At 35.5% G+C, this 19,572-nt stretch overlaps 1 protein-coding gene across 4 annotated transcripts in view; it reads left to right on the plus strand.

The window, feature by feature from the left end:
• ATF7IP (activating transcription factor 7 interacting protein) overlaps window positions 1-19,572 on the plus strand; it is a 150,300-nt gene that overhangs the window by 69,647 nt on the left and 61,081 nt on the right. For all 4 annotated transcript variants that reach the window (XM_032159690.2, XM_032159689.2, XM_032159688.2 and 1 more), the window contains exons 4-6: window positions 1,554-1,699; window positions 3,277-3,414; window positions 12,131-12,196. In XM_032159690.2, coding sequence (XP_032015581.1) covers window positions 1,554-1,699; window positions 3,277-3,414; window positions 12,131-12,196 — 350 coding nt within the window. The remainder of the gene's footprint in view (window positions 1-1,553; window positions 1,700-3,276; window positions 3,415-12,130; window positions 12,197-19,572) is intronic.

A 19,572-nucleotide genomic window follows, 5' to 3' on the forward strand; every position in this document is an offset into this window, starting at 1 on the left:
TGCAATTTCACAACTATACCATTTCATTGATGGCTAACTGAAGGATTTCTGAAAGTATGTTTCATACACTTCAATATTTTATTTTGTTTATACTTTTTGTTGTTCCACAGAAAGATTTAGCTTAAAATTTACTAAGTTACTGAGTGTTTTGAGATAAATTGTTTTAGGTTTATGTTTAGAGAACGAAACTACAAGAATTTTGTATGGGCTAATGTAAGTGAATGGAAGGATGTATTTTAGTTTACTTAAGGTTCTTTATCTTCATGGGGCCAGATGTAGTGGCTCACACCTGTAATGCCAGCATTTTGGGAGGCCAAGATGGGAGGATTGCTTGAGGCCAGGAATGCAAGACCAGCCTGAGTGACATAACAAGAACCTGTCTCTACAGAAAAAATATTTGAATTAGCCAGGCATGGTGGCACACACCTGTAGTCTCAGCTGCTTGGGAGGCTGCGGTGGGAGTATTGCTTGAGTCCAGGAATTTGAGGTTCCAGTGAGCAATGATTGAGCCACTGTACTCCAGCCTGGGTGACAGAGTGACACCTTGAGAGAGAGAGAGAGAGAAGGAGGGAGGGAGGGAGAGAGGAAGGAAGGAAGGAAGGAAAAGGGAGGGAAAGGTAAGGTTCTTTAGCTTTATGGGAAGGGAGGGAAATGATGGACTGAGTGTCCTTAGGTTTATAGAAAGATCATAGAAGTCAGGAAAGCTGGGTTCAGTAACTCTCCTGTCATGCTGCTCCCCATGTATGACCATGGGTAAGTTAAGATTATAAAAGAAATTGTAGAATAGAGTGAATTTAAAAGTAGGCATATAGATACACATATATACAGAGGGATAGATGTGGTCACATAAGAGCATTTGCGTTTAAAAAGTGTGAAGATATTAGTGTTTTAATTTTTTTAGATATTGAAGAAACCAGATACAATTTGCTTATGATCTCATGAATATTAACAGCACTTGAAACAAATTTTCTAAGTGAAGTCTTCTATATTCTTTATAAATGTACTTTTAATAACATTGATTTTATTTTTATTTGAAATTCATTAGGATATGTTAAGAATAACTATTACTATGCTAGTTTTGTAAGGCTGATGATTAAGAATTTTTTCCTGTACTTATAGAGGAAAAAGAATAAATAATTAAAGCTGTGCATAGTTAAAAATCTGACATGAGGATGAATACTATATTTTGTCAGAGGATTCATGTGCACTGTGACATTTAGTTACAAGAATGAATATGAGATGATTTCATCTACCTTCTTCATGACACAATTGTGAGGCAGTTCTCCTTCTTAGTATGAAGATTTCAAGGAAATTCTGTGTTCACAGTGTGCATTGCTTGACCATTAGGAAGTTCTTATTTAGTATATTGAAAGTCATTTGAAGTTTAAAGCTAAAAGCTATATACCTTCTTTTCTGATCTCCAAAACAGTTTACAAAATAGTTGGTTGAGAAGGCTATTATGATAGAAACAATATTTTGCTAAGGATGGATAATATGCGTTAAGAGCTGTTAGAAAAACACCTGAGTGTGATCATCGTGGTTTTTCTTCTCAGATGAATTTTCTAGACGAAAACGTTCTAAATCAGAAGACATGGACAATGTACAGTCTAAACGTCGTCGATATATGGAAGAAGAATATGAGGCAGAATTTCAAGTAAAGATTACAGCCAAAGGAGACATTAACCAGAAACTTCAAAAGGTATTGTGTCAATTATAAGTTATAAACCATATTTAATAAATAGCACCACTATCTTCTTCTAGGTTTCTGACATTATTCTGTATTTTATTGACATAATGTGGTTTATCATAGAAAGAAAGAACTTGAAGAAAGTGGTTGACCTTTTAAAGTCTATTACTGGCCAGATGTGGTAGATCACCTCTGTAATCCCAACCCTGTGGGAGGCTGAGGTGGGTGGATCACCTGAAGTCAGGAGTTCGAACCAGCCTGACCAACATGGTGAAACTCTGACTCTACTAAAAATACAAAAATTAGCTGGATGTTGTGGTGGGTGCTTGTAATCCCAGCTACTTGGGAGGCTGAGGCAGGAGAATCACTTGAACCCGGGAGGTGGAGGTTGCAGTGAGCCGAGATCACGCCACTTCACTCCAGCCTGAGTGACAGAGCAAGACTCCATCTTAAAGAAATAATAAATAAATAAATAAGTCTGTTACTATCCTTGATAATTTAATTTTAAAATTCCTTCTGACTTCTTTTTGGCTACATCTTTTTTTTTAAAAAAAGGGTTATGATTATCCAAACAAGGGAGACAAGGTAACATTTTTATTTATTTGCTTTGGTAGCAAAACTGAATGTTGTTTTTCAGCTTCTCTTTTTCCTTCTCACATTGAACTTTATCTTACTGTGAAAAGGAAATGTTAGAGTTTTAAATATTAACATTTTAATCTTTGTAAAGCTGGTTTCGTGGTTATAAGTCTCTACATTCTAAACTCTTTATTGTGTACTTTAGGGTTAGTATAAAAGTGGTAGAGACAGGGTTTTAAAAGGACTAGAGAAAGGAGTATTTAGAATACGGAGTTTGAAATTTTCCTTACATCTGTTCGACTAGAGATAGAAATAATGAAAATATTCAGTATTTTATGTTTTTCAACACGTGTTCACAAATGTTTGTACAAATGCTTTTCTTAGAGAGGAATATTAAACTTCAATGATAACTAGTTTTTCAAGGTCTTATATATTTAAGGATGACATTTTACAATCAATGTTTTAGGACAAAATTCTTTCATTAAAATATAGTATGCATATTTGCACTTTGTAGAAAAAGGAATAGTGAGTCAGTAGAAACTCTCAGTGTTGTTTTTTTCCCCTAGTTTCTTTTTACTTGACATATGGAGATAATAATGCTTATTCAGTCTTTCTTATAGAGCTGTTAGAATTATGAAGGTAGCTATGTGAAAGAATTTTGAAAACTGAGATTTCCTGAGAGTTTACTTCTTTAGAACAGTGTTATTCAAGTATGGTTCATGGATATGTGCCAGTGTCTTTGTTGTGGACCCATAATGAGAATATGGAACTTCTTAAAAGTTTACTCTTTGGAAATTTTCTATTTTTAGTATGTATTACCCTCTTGAAGTAGATTTTATATATATATATATAAGTAGAGGATTTTAGCAGATCGTATTGTGTTACAGATTCTAGCATGTTTTATTCATTAAGTTAGTTTGTCATTACTGTCTTCTTGGTACTTAAGAATATTTACTGTTTATTGCTTGCTGGAATGCCTTCTTGGCATAATGAAGGAATATTTGTTTCTTTAGGTTATACAGTGGTTGCTGGAAGAAAAATTGTGTGCACTGCAGTGTGCTGTATTTGATAAGACTTTGGCAGAACTGAAAACACGAGTGGAAAAGATTGAATGTAACAAGAGGCATAAAACAGTTCTCACTGAACTACAGGTTTGTACATTGACTTGAATCGTATACTCCATGTGTCATTGTTTTTATAACTCATTTTCTGAGATATGTATTTGAGATTGACTATAAAATACATTTAAATTCTAAATATAAGAAGGAAAAGAGTTTGTTTAGTTTGCCAGGGCTGCTGTAAAGAAAGTGCAATAAACTGAGAGGTTTAAATAGTAGAAATATTCTGTCTCACAGTTTGCTAGAAGTTGAAGATCAAGGTGTCTGCAGTGTAGGTTCTTTTTGAGGGCTGTGCTGTGAGGAAGAATCTGTTCTGTGCCTTTACTGTAGCTTCTGTTGGTTTGCGGACAGTTCTTTGGCATTATAGAAACATCACCCTGATCTCTGGTTTTATCTTTACATGGTGTTGTCCTTGTATGTGTGTCTGTTTGTAAATTTCCCCTTTTTACAAGGACACCAGTCATTGGAGTAGGAGCCCGCTATACTCCAACATGACTTCATCTTAACTAATTACCTCTGCAATGACCTTCTTTACAAATAAGGTCACAGTCTGAAATACTGGAAGTTTAGGCTTCAATATGTGAACTTTTAGGGGACACAGTTCAAACCATAATGGAGACTCAGAAATTCCTGGATTTAACTGAGTGCTTCATATTTTTTTTTCCAGTCACTAAAGGAAGGCTGTCATTTAGCATGCTATAATAAGTACTAAATAATATTTGTTAGGGATTCTTTTTATGTTAATCTGCCTCCTTTCGTGGACCTTATGTTTTAAAGATGTTAGTTTAATAACACGTATTTATTAATTTCTGCTTGTCATTTTTTATTAAGTACAACTATATCTTAACATACAATACCAGAGCTTCTGGTCAGCTGAAATGGGCTCAGAGTAGTGTGCTATAGTAATCTACTTTATTCCAAAGCTAAGAAGCTGGTATTTGAATCAGTACATTCATTCCATCATAAGTGTATGGTTCCTATTGGGTTATTTTATATATGAGCATATCCCAAAGATGCTGAGTGGTAAACCATGTATAGAGCCTTATTTTTCAAAGGAAGGAAAAGTGGCCCATAGAAGTTAAATCACTTTTTCTGTAACGAGTGAAATTTTAGCTAAATAGGATTAGAATTTAAGTGTATCTCCCAGACTGACCTATCTAATTATTAAACTTCATTTTACTAGTACTGTTCAAACTTTTGAATTAAATTTGAAAATGCCTGAAGATTTGAAAGAATAATTGTATTGTTTCTCATCACACCCACGGGTGCAACTATGAAATTGTGTTTTTAAAACCTGAGTTTTTGGCTGGGCATAGTGGCTCACGCCTATGAGCTCAGCACTTTAGGAGGCTGAGGAGGGCAAATCTCTTGAGTCTACAAGTTAGAGACCAGCCTGGCCAATATGGTGAAACCCTGTCTCTACTAAAAATACAAAAAAATTAGCTGGGTATGGTAGTGCGTGCCTGTAGTTCCAGCTACTTTGGAGGCTGACGCATGAGAATTGCTTGAACCCGGGAGGTGGAGGTTGCAGTGAGCTGAGATCGTGCTACTGCACTCCAGCCTGGGCAGCAGAGTGAGACTCTGTCTCCAAAATAAATAAATATATACATACATACATACATACATACATACATACATACATACATACATACTAAAACTGAGTTTTTGACACCTATCATCTCACATATAAGCTGCAATCCAGATTTCTTAACATTTAAATTTGTACTTAAATGTTTCTTGTAGTCTCAGAATTTGAATCTTTTCTGACACCAAGCCAATCATCTTCTCTGCAAATGTTCCTGTTACTGACAATTTCTGAATTCTTGGAAAACTCTTGAAGGAAAATCTTCCCATTGTTCCTCTTATTGGCAGCTCTTGAGTTCTTGGAAACTGATCCCTCTCAGTCATTTCATATACACAGTGAGTTGCCAAGTTACAACTTGATTATTTCCTAGAAAAAATAAATCTCGATTCTTTTCACTTTTTGTTAGGCCATCATTACCCAATTCCTTGATTATAGTAACACCTTTTATGTGAGCACTCTGGTACTAGTTTTTAAGTTCTTTCTGGTCCTTCCAAAGCATTGTACTAATTTTTCTAAAATACTGATTACTTCAGTCTTTATAGTCCAAGTTCCTCAATCGTGTACCAGTAAAACCAGTATTCATTTTTAAAATTTTTAAATTTTAATCTCTTAGTTTTCAATCCACTTTTTCTAATATCCACCAGTTGCTTCACTGTCCTACAGGGTACTATTAATGTTTGTTGTATTTTGATACCAGGCTTTTGACTTCATATTGTTTCCCCTGTTCACTCACCCATAATCATGTGCCCAATTTAATTCCCATCTCTTTGTGTCTTGTTCCAGTATTTTGTTTTTTTATGGAAATAAAATTCAGATACCAAACTGTTTTAAAGTGTACAATTCATTGTTATTTAGTACATTCACAATTTTGTACAACCACTATCTCTATCTAGTTTCAAAACATTTTTGTCCACTCAAAAGGAAACGTTTTGCCCATTGAACACTCGCTCTTCTTTTCCTCTTACAGTAGCCCTTGGCAACCACTAATCTGCTGTCTCTATCGATTTACCTATTTTGCACATTTCACATGCCTCTTTCACTTAGCATGTTTTCCAGCTTAATCTGTGTTTGTAGCGTGTATCAGTACTTCATTCCTTCTTAGGGCTAAATAATATTCCATTATATGGCGGTATATGCCACATTTTGTTTATACGTTCATCCATTGAATGGCATTTGGGTTGTTCCTACTTTCAGCTATTGTGAATGATGCTGCTTTGAACTTGTATACAATTGTTTGTTTGAATACTTGTTTTCATATCTTTTAGGAATATACCTAGGTGTGGAATTGTGGGCCATATGGTAATTCTTTGTTTAACTTACTGAAGAATCACCCAGCTGTTGTCCACAGTGGCTATACCATTTTCTGTTCCCACCAGCAATGTATGAGGGTTCCATTTCTCCACATCCTCACCAATACTTGTTATTTTTACTTTCTTTTTTTTATTATTATAGCATCTGAATGGTATGAAGTGGTATCTCATTAGGGTTTTGATTTGCATTTCCCTAATGATAAATGATGTTGATCAACTTTTCATGTGCTTGTTGATCAATCATATGTGCTTGTTTATAGAAATGTCTGTTAAAGTCCTTTGCCCATTTTTAATTTGGATTTTTTGCCTTTTTGTTGTTGACTTGTAAGAATTATTTATATATTCTGGATACCAAAGTCTTTTTTTTTTTTTTTTTTTTTTTTTTTTTTTCCCGAGATGGAGTCTCCTAACAATTCCCAGGCTGGAGTGCAATGGTGCGATCATGGCTCACTGCAAGCTCCGCCTCCTGGGCTCATGCCGTTATCCTGCCTCAGCCTCCCGAGCAGCTGGGACTACAGGCGCCCACCACCACGCCCAGCCAATTTTTTGTATTTTTAGTAGAGGTGGGGTTTCACCATGTTAGCCTGGATGGTCTCGATTTCCTGACCTTGTGATCTGCCCACCTCGGCCTCCCAAAGTGCTGCGATTACAGGTGTGAGCCACTGCGCCCGGCCCAGGATACCAAACTCTTATTAGATATATGATTGCAAATATTTTCTCCCATTCTGTAATTTGTCTACAACTTCTTGATAATGCCTTTTGATGCACAAAACTTTTAAATTTTGATGAAGTCTTACAGATGGTATATAGTTTGGTCATGATTTATTATCAGTTCCACCAATCTCTACCTTTTAATCAAGGAGTTTATTTACATTTAAAGTAGTTACTAATAAGGAAGAACTTCTGCAATTTTACTTTTCTTCTATATCTGATACCTTTTTTGTTTCTACTTTCTCCATTACTGCCTTGTTTTGCAATTGATTTTTTCCTAGTATATCGTTTTGATTCCTTCTTGTTTCTCTTCCTATATATATTTTTAGTTTTTTTCCTTAGTGGTTACCCTGGGGATTACACTTAACATCTTAACTTTGTAACAGTTAGGTTTCAATTAATATCTACTTATTTTCAGTAGCATACAAAATCAAGTATCACTATGATTGTGCTCTAGAGAGGGAAATATTTTTTTTGGTGTAGATACTACCCATGTGGCAATTGTTGGCAACCGTTCTACCCACATTTTGCTGCCTATTTTGCAATGCGTACATAGTTCAGTCTGATTCTGCCCTTCACTCTGGGCATAGTAACACTTAGCAAATCGAGTCCTGTTACAACAAATATAAAGCATAGTGCAAGATCATGAGAGGAGTTTGTTGAGATCAGTTGTGCTCATTTTGGCCAAATTTATGTGGTGCAGTTGGTTTGGAAATAAAACTTTCAATTCATTCTTACTGCGTATTTCAGAACAATTTTCTGTTAGCTAATATGATATTTTGACTTTTGGCTTAATATGTTTTAGTATAATTATCCAGGGACAAATTGTTCAGTTGAATACATCTAAGACAAATTGTACTATTGGTCTGATAAATCTTTGACCTAGAAATAAAATAAGTACAAATAAACTGCACAAGAATTAGAAAAGGAGACAAGATCCAGAAGAGATTCTTCAAGAACATTTTTATGTTAACAACCTTGTACCAATGAAATCTGTTGTATATAAAAAGGAAGCAGGAGGCCAGGTGTGATGGCTCATGCTTGTAATCCCAGCACTTTGGGAGGCTGAGACAGGTAGATCACTTGAGGTCAGGAGTTCGAGACCAGCCTGGCCAACATAGTGAAACCTCATCTCTACTAAAAATACAAAAATTAGCCGGGCGTGATGGCACGTCCCTGTAATCCCAGCTACTAGCGAGGCTGAGGCAGGAGAATCGCTTGAACCCAGGAGGCGGAGGTTGCAGTTAGCTGAGATTGTGTCCTTGCATTCCAGCCTGGGCAACAGAGCAAGACTCTGTCTCAAAAAAGGAAGCAGGAAAGCTAGGTTTTGAGGAACTCTATCAAAACTATAGTCAAAGATCTATTTCTGAAGAAGTCCTGGAACCCGAAAAGCTTTGCCAGATAATTCTGACAAATCGTTGAGGAACAGGTAATTCTTGTCTGATGTAAACTGTTTCAGGGTATGGAGAAAGGTGAGACTTCCATTAGGTGAAGTAAGCCCATCTGTGAAACCTCTAGCACAAGAAGAGAAAAAAACATAGTTTAGTTTTATTCCCCAGCATAGATTTCTCTTTTGAATGCAAACTTGGTTCAGTATTAACAATTATATGTCACTCTGCTAATGTAGGAAAGGTGAAAAATAATGTGATCATCTCAGTACATGCCAAATCAGGATTTGTTAAAATTCACTGGTCATTCATGGAAAAAATAGGAGGTAAATACCTTGAATCTCTTAAAGGGTTGCTTTCAGAAACCTGTTGTAAATATCATATTTAATAATGGATTATTGGAAATATTTCTACCAAAGTTGAGAATGAGACAATGCCTATTAATAGATGTTGCTATTTAGAGCTTTGGTGTCAGTCTTGGGCAATACAATGAGGCAGGAAAAAGAAATGAGTAACAATTGGTAAGTGGGAACCCAATAGAATTAAGTTGGCAAACTGTTGAATGAAGAAGGAAATATAGCAACTACCTCATAGAAGGACAACATATTCTAATAGTTTTCCCTATATCAACAATAACCAATTAGAAAATATAATGAGAAAAAGGTTTCACATATGGTAGTTATTTAAAAATGAGTAAGCACTTAAGAGTAAACCTAAAAATAAAATTTTGAGACCATTATGAAGAAAAAGAACAAGAAAACAGGAGTCAACAGTGATTAGTACTATGCTCTTAGATAGGAAGACTTGATTCCTCTCAAATCACAGTATAGTTCAAATTCATAATACTCGAATTTCAACTAGATTTCTTACGGAAATGGAAAAGCTGTCAACACACTCTGGAATATAACATTCCATTGGTTATGACTTAGAAAATGCCATTTTAAGTAGATTTAACTGAAAATGTCTATTTTACTTTTCCTTTCAGCCTTGGCTCCTGTTCCCTATCAATGAAGTAAATTTATGACAGCCTAATACGGAGACAGTTTTAAATAATAGAAACTGTGGGTCTGTTTATTTACTTGCTTTTATGAGCAGTAATATTTTGTTATAGGCCAACCTTGATGTTAAGGAAACCGCTTTTTTTTGTAGAGAGAGTTATTTCCTAAGAGGTTTCCTGGGTACATATGCAGTGAAATTCTTGGTTTGTCTAGTTTCCCAAATAAAACCCAGTGTAATAGAATATTACTTTTCTGGAGTTACAAAAATGATGTGTTTATTCATTTTTTTTAAATGTCTCAGAGTATTTACCAAAATAGCCATTCTTAGACACAGTATGGCAGATATTTTGAATTATAATTAAAAAAGAATTGTACAGCTTCCTATGTAAAAACAAAAAGGCTGCTCTTTGATTTCTCTGTTTTATAATATTAAATATCAGAAAACTATAAATCAGTGTCCACATTTTGAGTTTGTTTTTTTGCTACTGGTTTCATTTTTAAAATGATAATTCTTTTAAAAAAGAGTTTGAATACCACAAATCTATATGATGTGAAAGTGAGGTCCTTAGTTCACTTTCTTTCCCACTTTCTGCCAATCATAGCTTCCAGGGGTGACTACTTTTAACCGTGGAATGTATCCTTGTATTTCTTTTTCTATACATGTAACATATACAAGATGATTTTGGGGGGGCTTAAGTAAAAACAGAATAATATTATGCATACTATGCAATTTTTAGTATAACCACCTAGATTTTTTTTTTTTTTTTTTTTTTTTGAGACAGAGTCTCGCTCTGTCCTCCAGGCTGGAGTGCAGTGGCGTGATCTTGGCTCACTGCAGCTGCTGCCTCCTGATTCAAGCAATTCTCCTGCCTCAGCCTCCCGAAGAGCTGGGACTACAGGCGCGCGCTACCACGCCTGGCTAATTTTTGTATTTTTAGTAGAGATGGGGTTTCACCATGTTGACCAGGCTGGTCTTGAACTCCTGACCTTGTGATCCACCTGTCTCGGCCTCCCAAAGTGCTGGGATTACAGGCATGAGCCACTGCGCCTGGCCCCACCTAGATAATTTGACTAAAGAAAAAATGACATTCTCGCATAAGCTGGGGTACAGAAAATAGCTTCCCTTTCCCATGTACCTTTCTTTTCTTTTTCTTTTTCTTTTCTATTCACTTTTTTTTTTGTTTGTTTGAGAGTCTCGCTTGTCACCCATCCGCCCACTTTGGCCTTCCAAAGTGTTGGGATTACAGGCGTGAGCCACTGCACCCAGCTTTCCCATATACCTTTTTGGAAAGTTATTTGAGATATTGTAGTCATCAGAAAGGTAAATCCATGTTAAGGATATGAAATTATGCTTTATGATCTTGAGCCTTAATTAACATGTATAAATAACTAAGTCCTTAGGAAAATCTTTACCTTTGAGAGTCATAGGTAACTGATTGCCTAGGCCATAATGTTGGACTTAAGCACATTTTAAGATTTGGGGTCTCCTCTAGAAGTGACTGCTTTCTGAAAGAAACTTTAAAAGTAAATCATAACATTTTCTCATTTTTATGAAATGTATGCCCTTATTGGATAAAAGAAATTCTCTGGCAGAGCTCTTCCCTAGGTAGGGCCTCATGAATACACTCAGAAGTTTAATTTTCTTGAAAATATGTTTAATTTAAAATGGCTTCAGCAGCAACAGCAACAGAAACAGTTGAATATTACGTCTATGCTTAGTAAAAGACTGAAAGGAAATACAACCAAATATTCATGTGGTGAAAAGATAATGTTTATTTTTCTTTTTGTTCTGCTTTTTTTTTCTCAGATTTCCTTTCAATATGTATTTGGGCAAAATATGTGATCAGGGAGTTTGTATAAGTACAACAAATGATTAATAATCTCACTGACCATGTTGACACAAACAAGGTAACGGGTTTTTTTGTTTGTTTTTTGTTTTTTTTGAGACACAGTCTCACTCTGTTGCCCAGGCTGGAGTGCAGTGGCGTGATCTTGGCTCACTGCAACCTCTGCCTCCCGGGTTCAAGCGATACTCCTGCTTCAGCCTCCTGAGTAACTGGGATTACAGGCACGTGCCACCACACCTGGCTAATTTTGTATTTTTAGTAGAGATGAGGTTTCACCATTTTGGCCAGGCTGGTCTCGAACTCTTGGCCTCAGGTGATCCACCCGCCTCGGCCTCCTAAAGTGCTGGGATTACAGGTGTGAGCCACCATGCCTAGCCAAGGTAATGTTTTTATCAGATTGTTAAAGACTAACAGAATATGTAATTTAATTTGTGAAAAAGTAATATATGAGCATTCATCTACACTTCTGTTGAAAGTGTCACAGTAAAGCCTACACATCTATCCATATGTAGTATTGGCAAGGGATCTTTTATGACTTACAGATATGTCCACTTTATAATTCTCAGTGAGAAAATCAAGTGTGATTACAACTGTGTTAAAAAAATAAAACACAGGCTTACATATTCAGGAATGTACTGGTAAGTGAGCAACACTCACAGTTTGAGGAAGAAATAGGCTAACCTAATTAAGAGTGTTTACATCTGAGTATTGAATTTAGGGGTCACTTAGTTTTAGTCATAACTGTATTTTCCAAGTGTATAGTTTATAATTAGCTTAATTTATTTTCTTTACTCAGCTATCTTCTGAGGATCCTGTTTTCTATAGGTTTCTTTTTATATATTCGTGTTTTTTTTTAATGCTATAATACCATTTGATTTCCATTCATTTTTGTCTTATTTTTTTTTTTCAGGCCAAGATAGCCAGGTTAACCAAACGCTTTGAAGCAGCCAAAGAAGATCTTAAGAAAAGACATGAAGTAAAATTTTTCTATTCTTGCATAATTAATACTTAGCACTAAGTGGTAATCTTAGGAAATGCTGAATTAGGAGGAAACTGTATTACAAATCTGAAATTTGCTTTCATACTGTGTACTCCTCTATGTAATTTCTGGACCTTCAGCCCTAGAACTAATGAACCCCTTTCAAATCCTCATTTGCTATTCTCATATATCAACATTTATATTCTATTTTAGGTTATGCAATTCTTTTTTTTTTTTTGAGATGGAGTCTCTCTGTCGCCCAGGCTGGAGTGCAGTGGCACCATCTTGGTTCACTGCAACCTCCGCCTCATGGGTTCAAGTGATTCTCATGCCTCAGCCTCCCAAGTAGCTGGGATTACAGGTGCCCACCACCATGTCCGAGTGATTTTTGTATTCCTGGAAGAGACGGGGTTTCACCATGTTGGCCAGGCTGGTCTCGAACTCCCAACCTCAGATATCCATCTACCTTGGCCTCCCAAATTGCTGGAATTACAGATGTGAGCCATTGTGCCTGGCCCCTTAGGTTATGCAATTCTTGAAGCTGTATTTTCTGTCCATCTTTAAAATTAGGCTTCAGGGATTTGTCTTACCTTGTTGCTTTCATTTTGCATTCTTGTCAGTTTCCCAGTATGGTCTCTTACTATTTTCTCCAAAGTATTTTAGTATTCTGCCGCCTGTAGTATTCCTGTTCTCCCCTTCCTTTCTTCCCCATGCTTTAATTATAATATACAGAGATTAGATTAAGTCACTTTATTGCCTTAAACAGTTTGAATATTTTTTAAAGTATACAATTAAGTCCAAACATCATAGCATAAATTGACTTCCAGAGTCTGGCTTTCGCTTTTTGGTGTTTCCTTCATTTTTCCTTTGTTTATCATTTTGCTACTCTTCTGTTATTTCCTTTATTATTCATATTTTAATATAGTACTTTGTATATTGCATTATAGTTTTTAGTTGGATTTATTTTCTTTTCCTCCTGAATTTTTTTTTTTAATTTTTTTATTTGAACAAGTTCCATTTCTTCATCTCGATAGTTCCATTGTCTGGCACATAGTAAATTGCTAGTACCAATAAATAGTAATCATTTTTCCTAGACGTTTTCTGTATTGATGCATGTTCATATATTCTTTCTTGTTTTTGCAGCAATAGTACATAAAGCCCTATCAACTCTTCCCCTAGCTTCCCCCAAGTGGTGAAATCTTATCACTGTAATACAGCATCAAAGTGAAGAAATTGACAATTTTGTTAAGTAGTTTACAGACATAACAGTTTTTACCAGTTTTTACATGTGTATGTAAAACTTCATTGTGCATTCATGTCTGTCTGTGTTTATGCTTCCATGCAGTTTGATCACATGTATAGATTTATGTAGCCCCCATCACAGTCAAGATATAAAATTGTTACATCACCGTAAGTGGACTCCCTCATGCTACCCTTTTGTGGTTTTATTTTTATTATTGTTTCATCTGTTGATGGACATTTGGCCCATTATTATCTTTGGGCTATTTTGAATAATACTGCAATGTACATGGGAGTGCAGCTATCTCTTCGAGATCCTGTTTTTAATTCTTTTAATTCACATATACCCAGAAGAGGAATTACTAGGTTGTATGGTAATATCTTTAGGTATTTGAGGAGCCCCCATTCTGTTCTTCATAGAGGCTGCACCATTTCACATTTATACCAGTAGTGCTCAAGAGTTCCAGATTTCCCATAAACTCGCTAGCATGTTATTTTCTGTTCTTTTGATAGTGACCATCCTCATGGATGTATGTGATACCTCATTGTGGTTTTGATTTGCATTTCTCTAATGACTAGTGATGTTGAGCATCTTTTCATATGCTTGTTGGCCATTTATGTATCTCCTTTGGAGAAAAGTCTCTTCAGGTTCTTTGCCTATTTTTAAATCAAGTTCCTTATTTTTGTTGTTAACTAAGTTGTAGGCATTCTTTATATATGCTGAATATTGACCCTTATCATATAAATTATTTGCAACTTTTTTGTATTCTTTGTTTCCTTTTCTCTCGATTGTTTCCTTTCATATACAGAAGTTATTAAGTTTGATGCAGTTCTGTTTGTCTATTTTTGCTTTTCTTACCTGTGCTATTAGTGTCATATACAAAAGAATCATTGCCAAATCCAATGTCATGAAACTTTTTCCCTATGTTTTCTTGTAGGAATTTTTATAGTTTTAGGTCTTATATTTAAATCTTTAGTCAATTTTGAGTTAATTTTTATATATTTTGTCAGAGTCCATCTTCATTCTTTTGCATGTATATATCCAGTTTTCCCAGCACCATTTATTAAAGAGGCTGTCCTTATCCCATTGTGTGGTTTAGGCAGTTTTGTTGAAGATCATTTGACCGTATATGTGAGTTTATTTCTAAGCTCTCTGTTCGATTCCTTTGGTCACTGTCTATTTTTGTGCCAGCACCACACTTTTTTCGATTATTGTAGCTTTGTAATATATTTTGTGTGGTTCCCCCACCCCCCGCCCCCTTGGCCAACTTAGCCTAATATGTAATATGTTTTCAAATCATGAAGTATGAAACCTCCAACTTTGTTCTTTTTCAAAATTATTTTGGCAATTCAAGATCCTTTGAGATTCCATATGAATTTTAGGATTTTTTTCTGGAAAAATAAACAAACCCACTATTGCAATATTGATAGGGATTGCATTGAATCTGCAGGTTGCTTTGGGTAATACAGATATTTTAACAATAATAAGACTTCCAATCCATAAACACAGGATGTCTTTTCACTTATTTGTGTCTTTAAACTTTTTCCAACATTGTTTTGTAGTTCTTATTGTATAATAGTTTTCTCCCTTTAAGTGTATTCCTAAGTATTTTATTCTTTTTGATGCTATTGTAAATTATATTGTTCATTTCTTTTTTATATTTTTTATAGTTTATAGATATGCAACTGATTTTTGCAGGTTGATTTTGTATCCTGCAACATTGCTGAGTTTGCTTATGTTTGAACAGTTGTCTTTAGGGTTTTTACATATGAGATCATATCATCTGTGAACAAAGATATTTATACTTCTTTTTCTGATTTAGATGCATTTATTTCTTTTTCTTGCATAATTGTTTGGTTTAGAATTTCCTGTACTATATTGAATAGAAGTGGCAAGGGTGGGCATGCTTGCTTAATTCCTGATCTTAGAAGGAAAGCTTTCGGTTTTTCACCATTGAGTATGATGTTAACTGTGGAGTCTTCATGTATGGCCTTTGTTAAATTGAGATAATTTCCATTTCTGATTTGATGAGTGTTTTATTTATTTATTTTTTTCCATGAAAAGCTGTTGAATTTTGTCAAGTGCTTTTGCTGCATCAGTTAAGATGATCATGTGGGTTTTGTCCTTTATTCTGTTAATATCTTATGTTACATTGATTTTTATATCTTGACCTATCCTTGCATTCCTCAGATAAACCAACTTCGTCATGGTGTATAATCTTTTTAACATGCTGTTGAATTTGGTTTGCTAATGTTTTCTTGAGGATTTTTATATCAGTATCCATCAGGGATATTTGTCTGTAGTTTTAGTATCTTTGTTTGGCTTTGGTATCAAGGTAATGATTGCCTAATAAATGGAATTTGAAAGTACTCCTACTTGGAAGTACTCCTCTTGGAATACTACCAATTGTTTGGTAGTATCCTCCAGTGAAGCCATCTGGTCTTAGGTTTTTGTTTGTTAATTTTGTTTATTTTTAAAATTTATTATTTATTAATAATTATTATTATTTTTGCAGCAGAGTCTCACTCTGTCACCCAGGCTGGAGTGCAGTGATGTGATCTTGGTTCAAGTGATTTGTGTGCCCCAGCCTCCTGAGTAGCTGGAATAATAGGCCTGCACCACCGCGTCTGGCTAATTTTTGTATTTGTAGTAGAGACGGGCTTTCGTCATTTGGCCAGGGTGGTCTTGAACTCCTGACCTCAAGTGAGCCACCGCACCTGGCCTTAGGCTTTTGTTTGTTAGGAGATTTCTATTACTGATTAAGTCTCCTTACTAATTATAGATTTATTTACTTATTTACTTTTAATAATTCAGTCTTTGTGGGTTGTGTGTTTTTAGGAATTTATTTCTTCTAGGTAATCAAGTTTGCAGGTGTGTAATTGTTCATTGTAGTCTCTTGTAATCCTTTCCGTTTATGTAGCATCAGTTCTAATGTCTTCTCTTTCATTTCTTTTCATCTTTAAAGTCATCTGTTTTGTTAGTTAGCCTAGCTAAGGATTTATCAATTTCGCTGATTTTTTTTAAACCAACTCTTAGTTTTGTTTTTCTATTTTTCTATTCTCTATTTTGTTTACTTCCACCCTAATTTTCATTATTTCTTTCCTTTGGGTTTAGTTTTTTCCCTCTAGTTTTTTGAGTTGTAAAGCTAGATTGTTGATTTGAGATCTTTCTGTTTGTGTTTTACCACTATAAACTTCCTTACCACTGTTTTCACTGCATATGATTTATTATATTTTGTTTTCATTTTCATTTGTCTGACAATATCTTGTAATTTACCTTCTTCTTTGAGTTGTTGGTTTTTTAATTTTAACAGCATGTTTAATTTTCACATATTTGTGACTTTTCCTACTTTTCTTCTGCTGTTGACTTCAAGTTTCATTCCATTATTGTCAGAAAAGATACTTGGTATGATTTCATTCTTTCTAAATTGTTAAGACCTGGGTTGTGACATGTGACCTATCCATGAGAATTTTCTATGTGCTCTTGAGAAGAATGTGTATTCTGCTGTTGTTTGATAGCTTATTCTATATGTCCGTTAGGTCCAATAGGCATATAGTGTTGTTAAAGTTCTCTGTTTCCTTGTTGATATTCTGTCTGATGGTTCTATCCATTATTGAAAGTGGGGTATTGAAGTTTCCTACTATCATTGTGTTACTGTCTGTTTCTCCCTTCCATTCTTTCAATGTTTGTTTCATATATTTGGAGCTCTGATGTTAGGGGTGTGTGTGTGTTACAGCTGGTGAAAGGACCCTTTTATCATTATGTCCTTCATTGTCTGTTTTGACAGTTTTAAAGTCTATTTTGTCATACATAAGTATGGCCCACCCTTACTCTCTTTTTGTTACCATTTGCATGGAATATATTTTTCCATCCTTTCACTTTCATTCTATGTTGTATTTTGGATCCAATGTGAGCCTCTTGTAAGGCAGCATATAGTTGGATCTTATTTTTAAAAACATTAAGTCAACCTGTCTTTTGATTGGAGAGTTTTATCCATTTGCATTTAAATAAACTGCTCATTGGAAGGGACTTATTGTTGTCATTTTGTTTTTTTCTCTATGACTTGTAGCTTTTTTTTGTTTCTTGATTCCTTCGTGTTTCATTGCTTTTTGTTTTTCTTTTGGTATAGCAGTGTGCTTTCATTCCTTTTACAGTTCGTTTTGTGTATTTTCTGTAGATGTTTTCTCTGTGGTTACCGTGGGGATTACATAAAACATCCTAAAGTTACAACTGTCTATGTTAAACTGCAAATAACTTTAATCATATAAGAGCGCTACTCCATATCTGCCTCACCATGACTTGATGTTACTGATGTTGTTATATCACATCTTTTTATGTTGTGTATCTGTTAACGTATTTTTAGTTTTTTTAAGCTTTTAAGTTCTATACCAGAATTAAAAGTGATTTATCCACCAATATAACAAGAATACAGGATTCTGTATTTTTCTCCTTATCAACCTTTACTTAGAGAAGTTTATATTTTTGTATGCTTCCATGATGTTGTGTAGCACTTTTTAGTTTCCCCTTGAAGGATTTTCCTTAGCACTTCTTGTAGGACAGGTGTAGTGATGAAACTCCTTCAGCTTTTCCTAATCTGGGAAAAATTTAATTTCACCTTCATTTTTGAAGCATATTATTGCCAGATATAGTATTCTTGATTGGCAGTTCTTTCATTCAGCACTTTGATAATATTTATCTCACTCTTTCAGGCCTACAAGGTTTCTGCTGAGAAATCTCTGTGTTATCTTATGGGAGTTCCCTTGTATGTTGTTATGAGTTGCTTTTGTCTTACTGCTTTCAAGATTATTTACTGTGATTCAGACAGCTTGGTTATAATGTATCTCAGTGTAGATGTTTTTGGGTTAACAATAGTTGGAGGTCTTTGAGCTTCTTGAATTTACATCTTCATTTTCTTCTTCCAGTTTCAGACATTTTCAGCAATTATTTATCTTTCTCTCTGTCTTCCTTTACTTCCCTTATGTGTATATTGGTCTGCCTGTTGGTGTCCCAAAAGTCCTTTAGACTTTCTTAGCTTTTCTTCATTCTCTTTTTGCTCCTCTGGCTTGATAATTTCAAATGACCTGTCTTCAAACTTGTGGATTTATTTTTCAGTTTGATCCGGTCTGCTCTTGATTCTCTACAGTGAATTTTCATTTCAGCGTATTCTTCAGCTTTATAATTTGTATTATGATACGTTTTTACAGTTTCTCTTTGTTGATATTCTCATTTTGTTCATGCACCTTTTTTCTGATTTTGCTGTTTTCTGTCGTCTCTTTCACTTTCACCTCATCGAGTATCTTTTTTTTTTTTTTTTTTTTGAGGAGTTTCGCTCCTGTTGCCCAGGCTGTAGTGTAACGGCGCAATCTCCACTCACTGCAACCTCCACCTCCTGGGTTCAAGTGGTTCTCCAGCCTCAGCCTCCTGAGTGGCTGGGATTATAGGTGCCCACGACCACACCCGGCTAATTTTTGTATTTTTAGTAGAGACAGGGTTTCACCATTTTGGCTAGGCTGCTCTTGAACTCCTGACCTCAGGTGATCCGCCCGCCTCGGCCTCCCAAAGTGCTGGGATTACAGGCATGAGCCACCGTGCCTGGCCAGCGTATCTTAATGATAGTTATTTTGAATTCATTGGCAGATAATTCATAGCTCTCTGTTACTTTAGGGTTGGTTTTTGGAGATTTATTTATTTGATTGGACCATGTTTCTCTGTTTATTTGTATGCTTGCTGAAATTTTAGCATTTGAAAAAACAGCCGCATCTCCCAGTCTTTGTGGACTCTTGTACACAGGAAGGGCTTCACCAGTCAGCCTTCTTAGAGAGTCTGTGGGCCTCTAACACCTTATTTTGGCTATGTGTCTTCTCTGGGCTTTTGCTTGTACTCTTCCATCTGAAGAGGTTTGTCTCTCCACTCTGAAGCTCCCTCTGGTACCTGTCTTTGCTATAGCAGCCTCTGGTACTTTGGCAAGCTGTTGTATTAGTGCTTCCCCCTGCTGTCTGTCTGTGTTACTGCAATTTCTCTGGTGCTCTATCAAGTTGAGGGGCCTGCCTTTGGTGTCTGAGGCTCACAGGCATCCAAAGTGCCATAGTCACAGTTCTTGCTCCAGGTTAGTCCTCCATCTTGGGTAAGACAA

Source organism: Hylobates moloch, unplaced genomic scaffold (assembly GCF_009828535.3).
Source record: "Hylobates moloch isolate HMO894 unplaced genomic scaffold, HMol_V3 SCAFFOLD_8, whole genome shotgun sequence".
Classification (NCBI taxonomy): Eukaryota; Metazoa; Chordata; class Mammalia; order Primates; family Hylobatidae; genus Hylobates; species Hylobates moloch.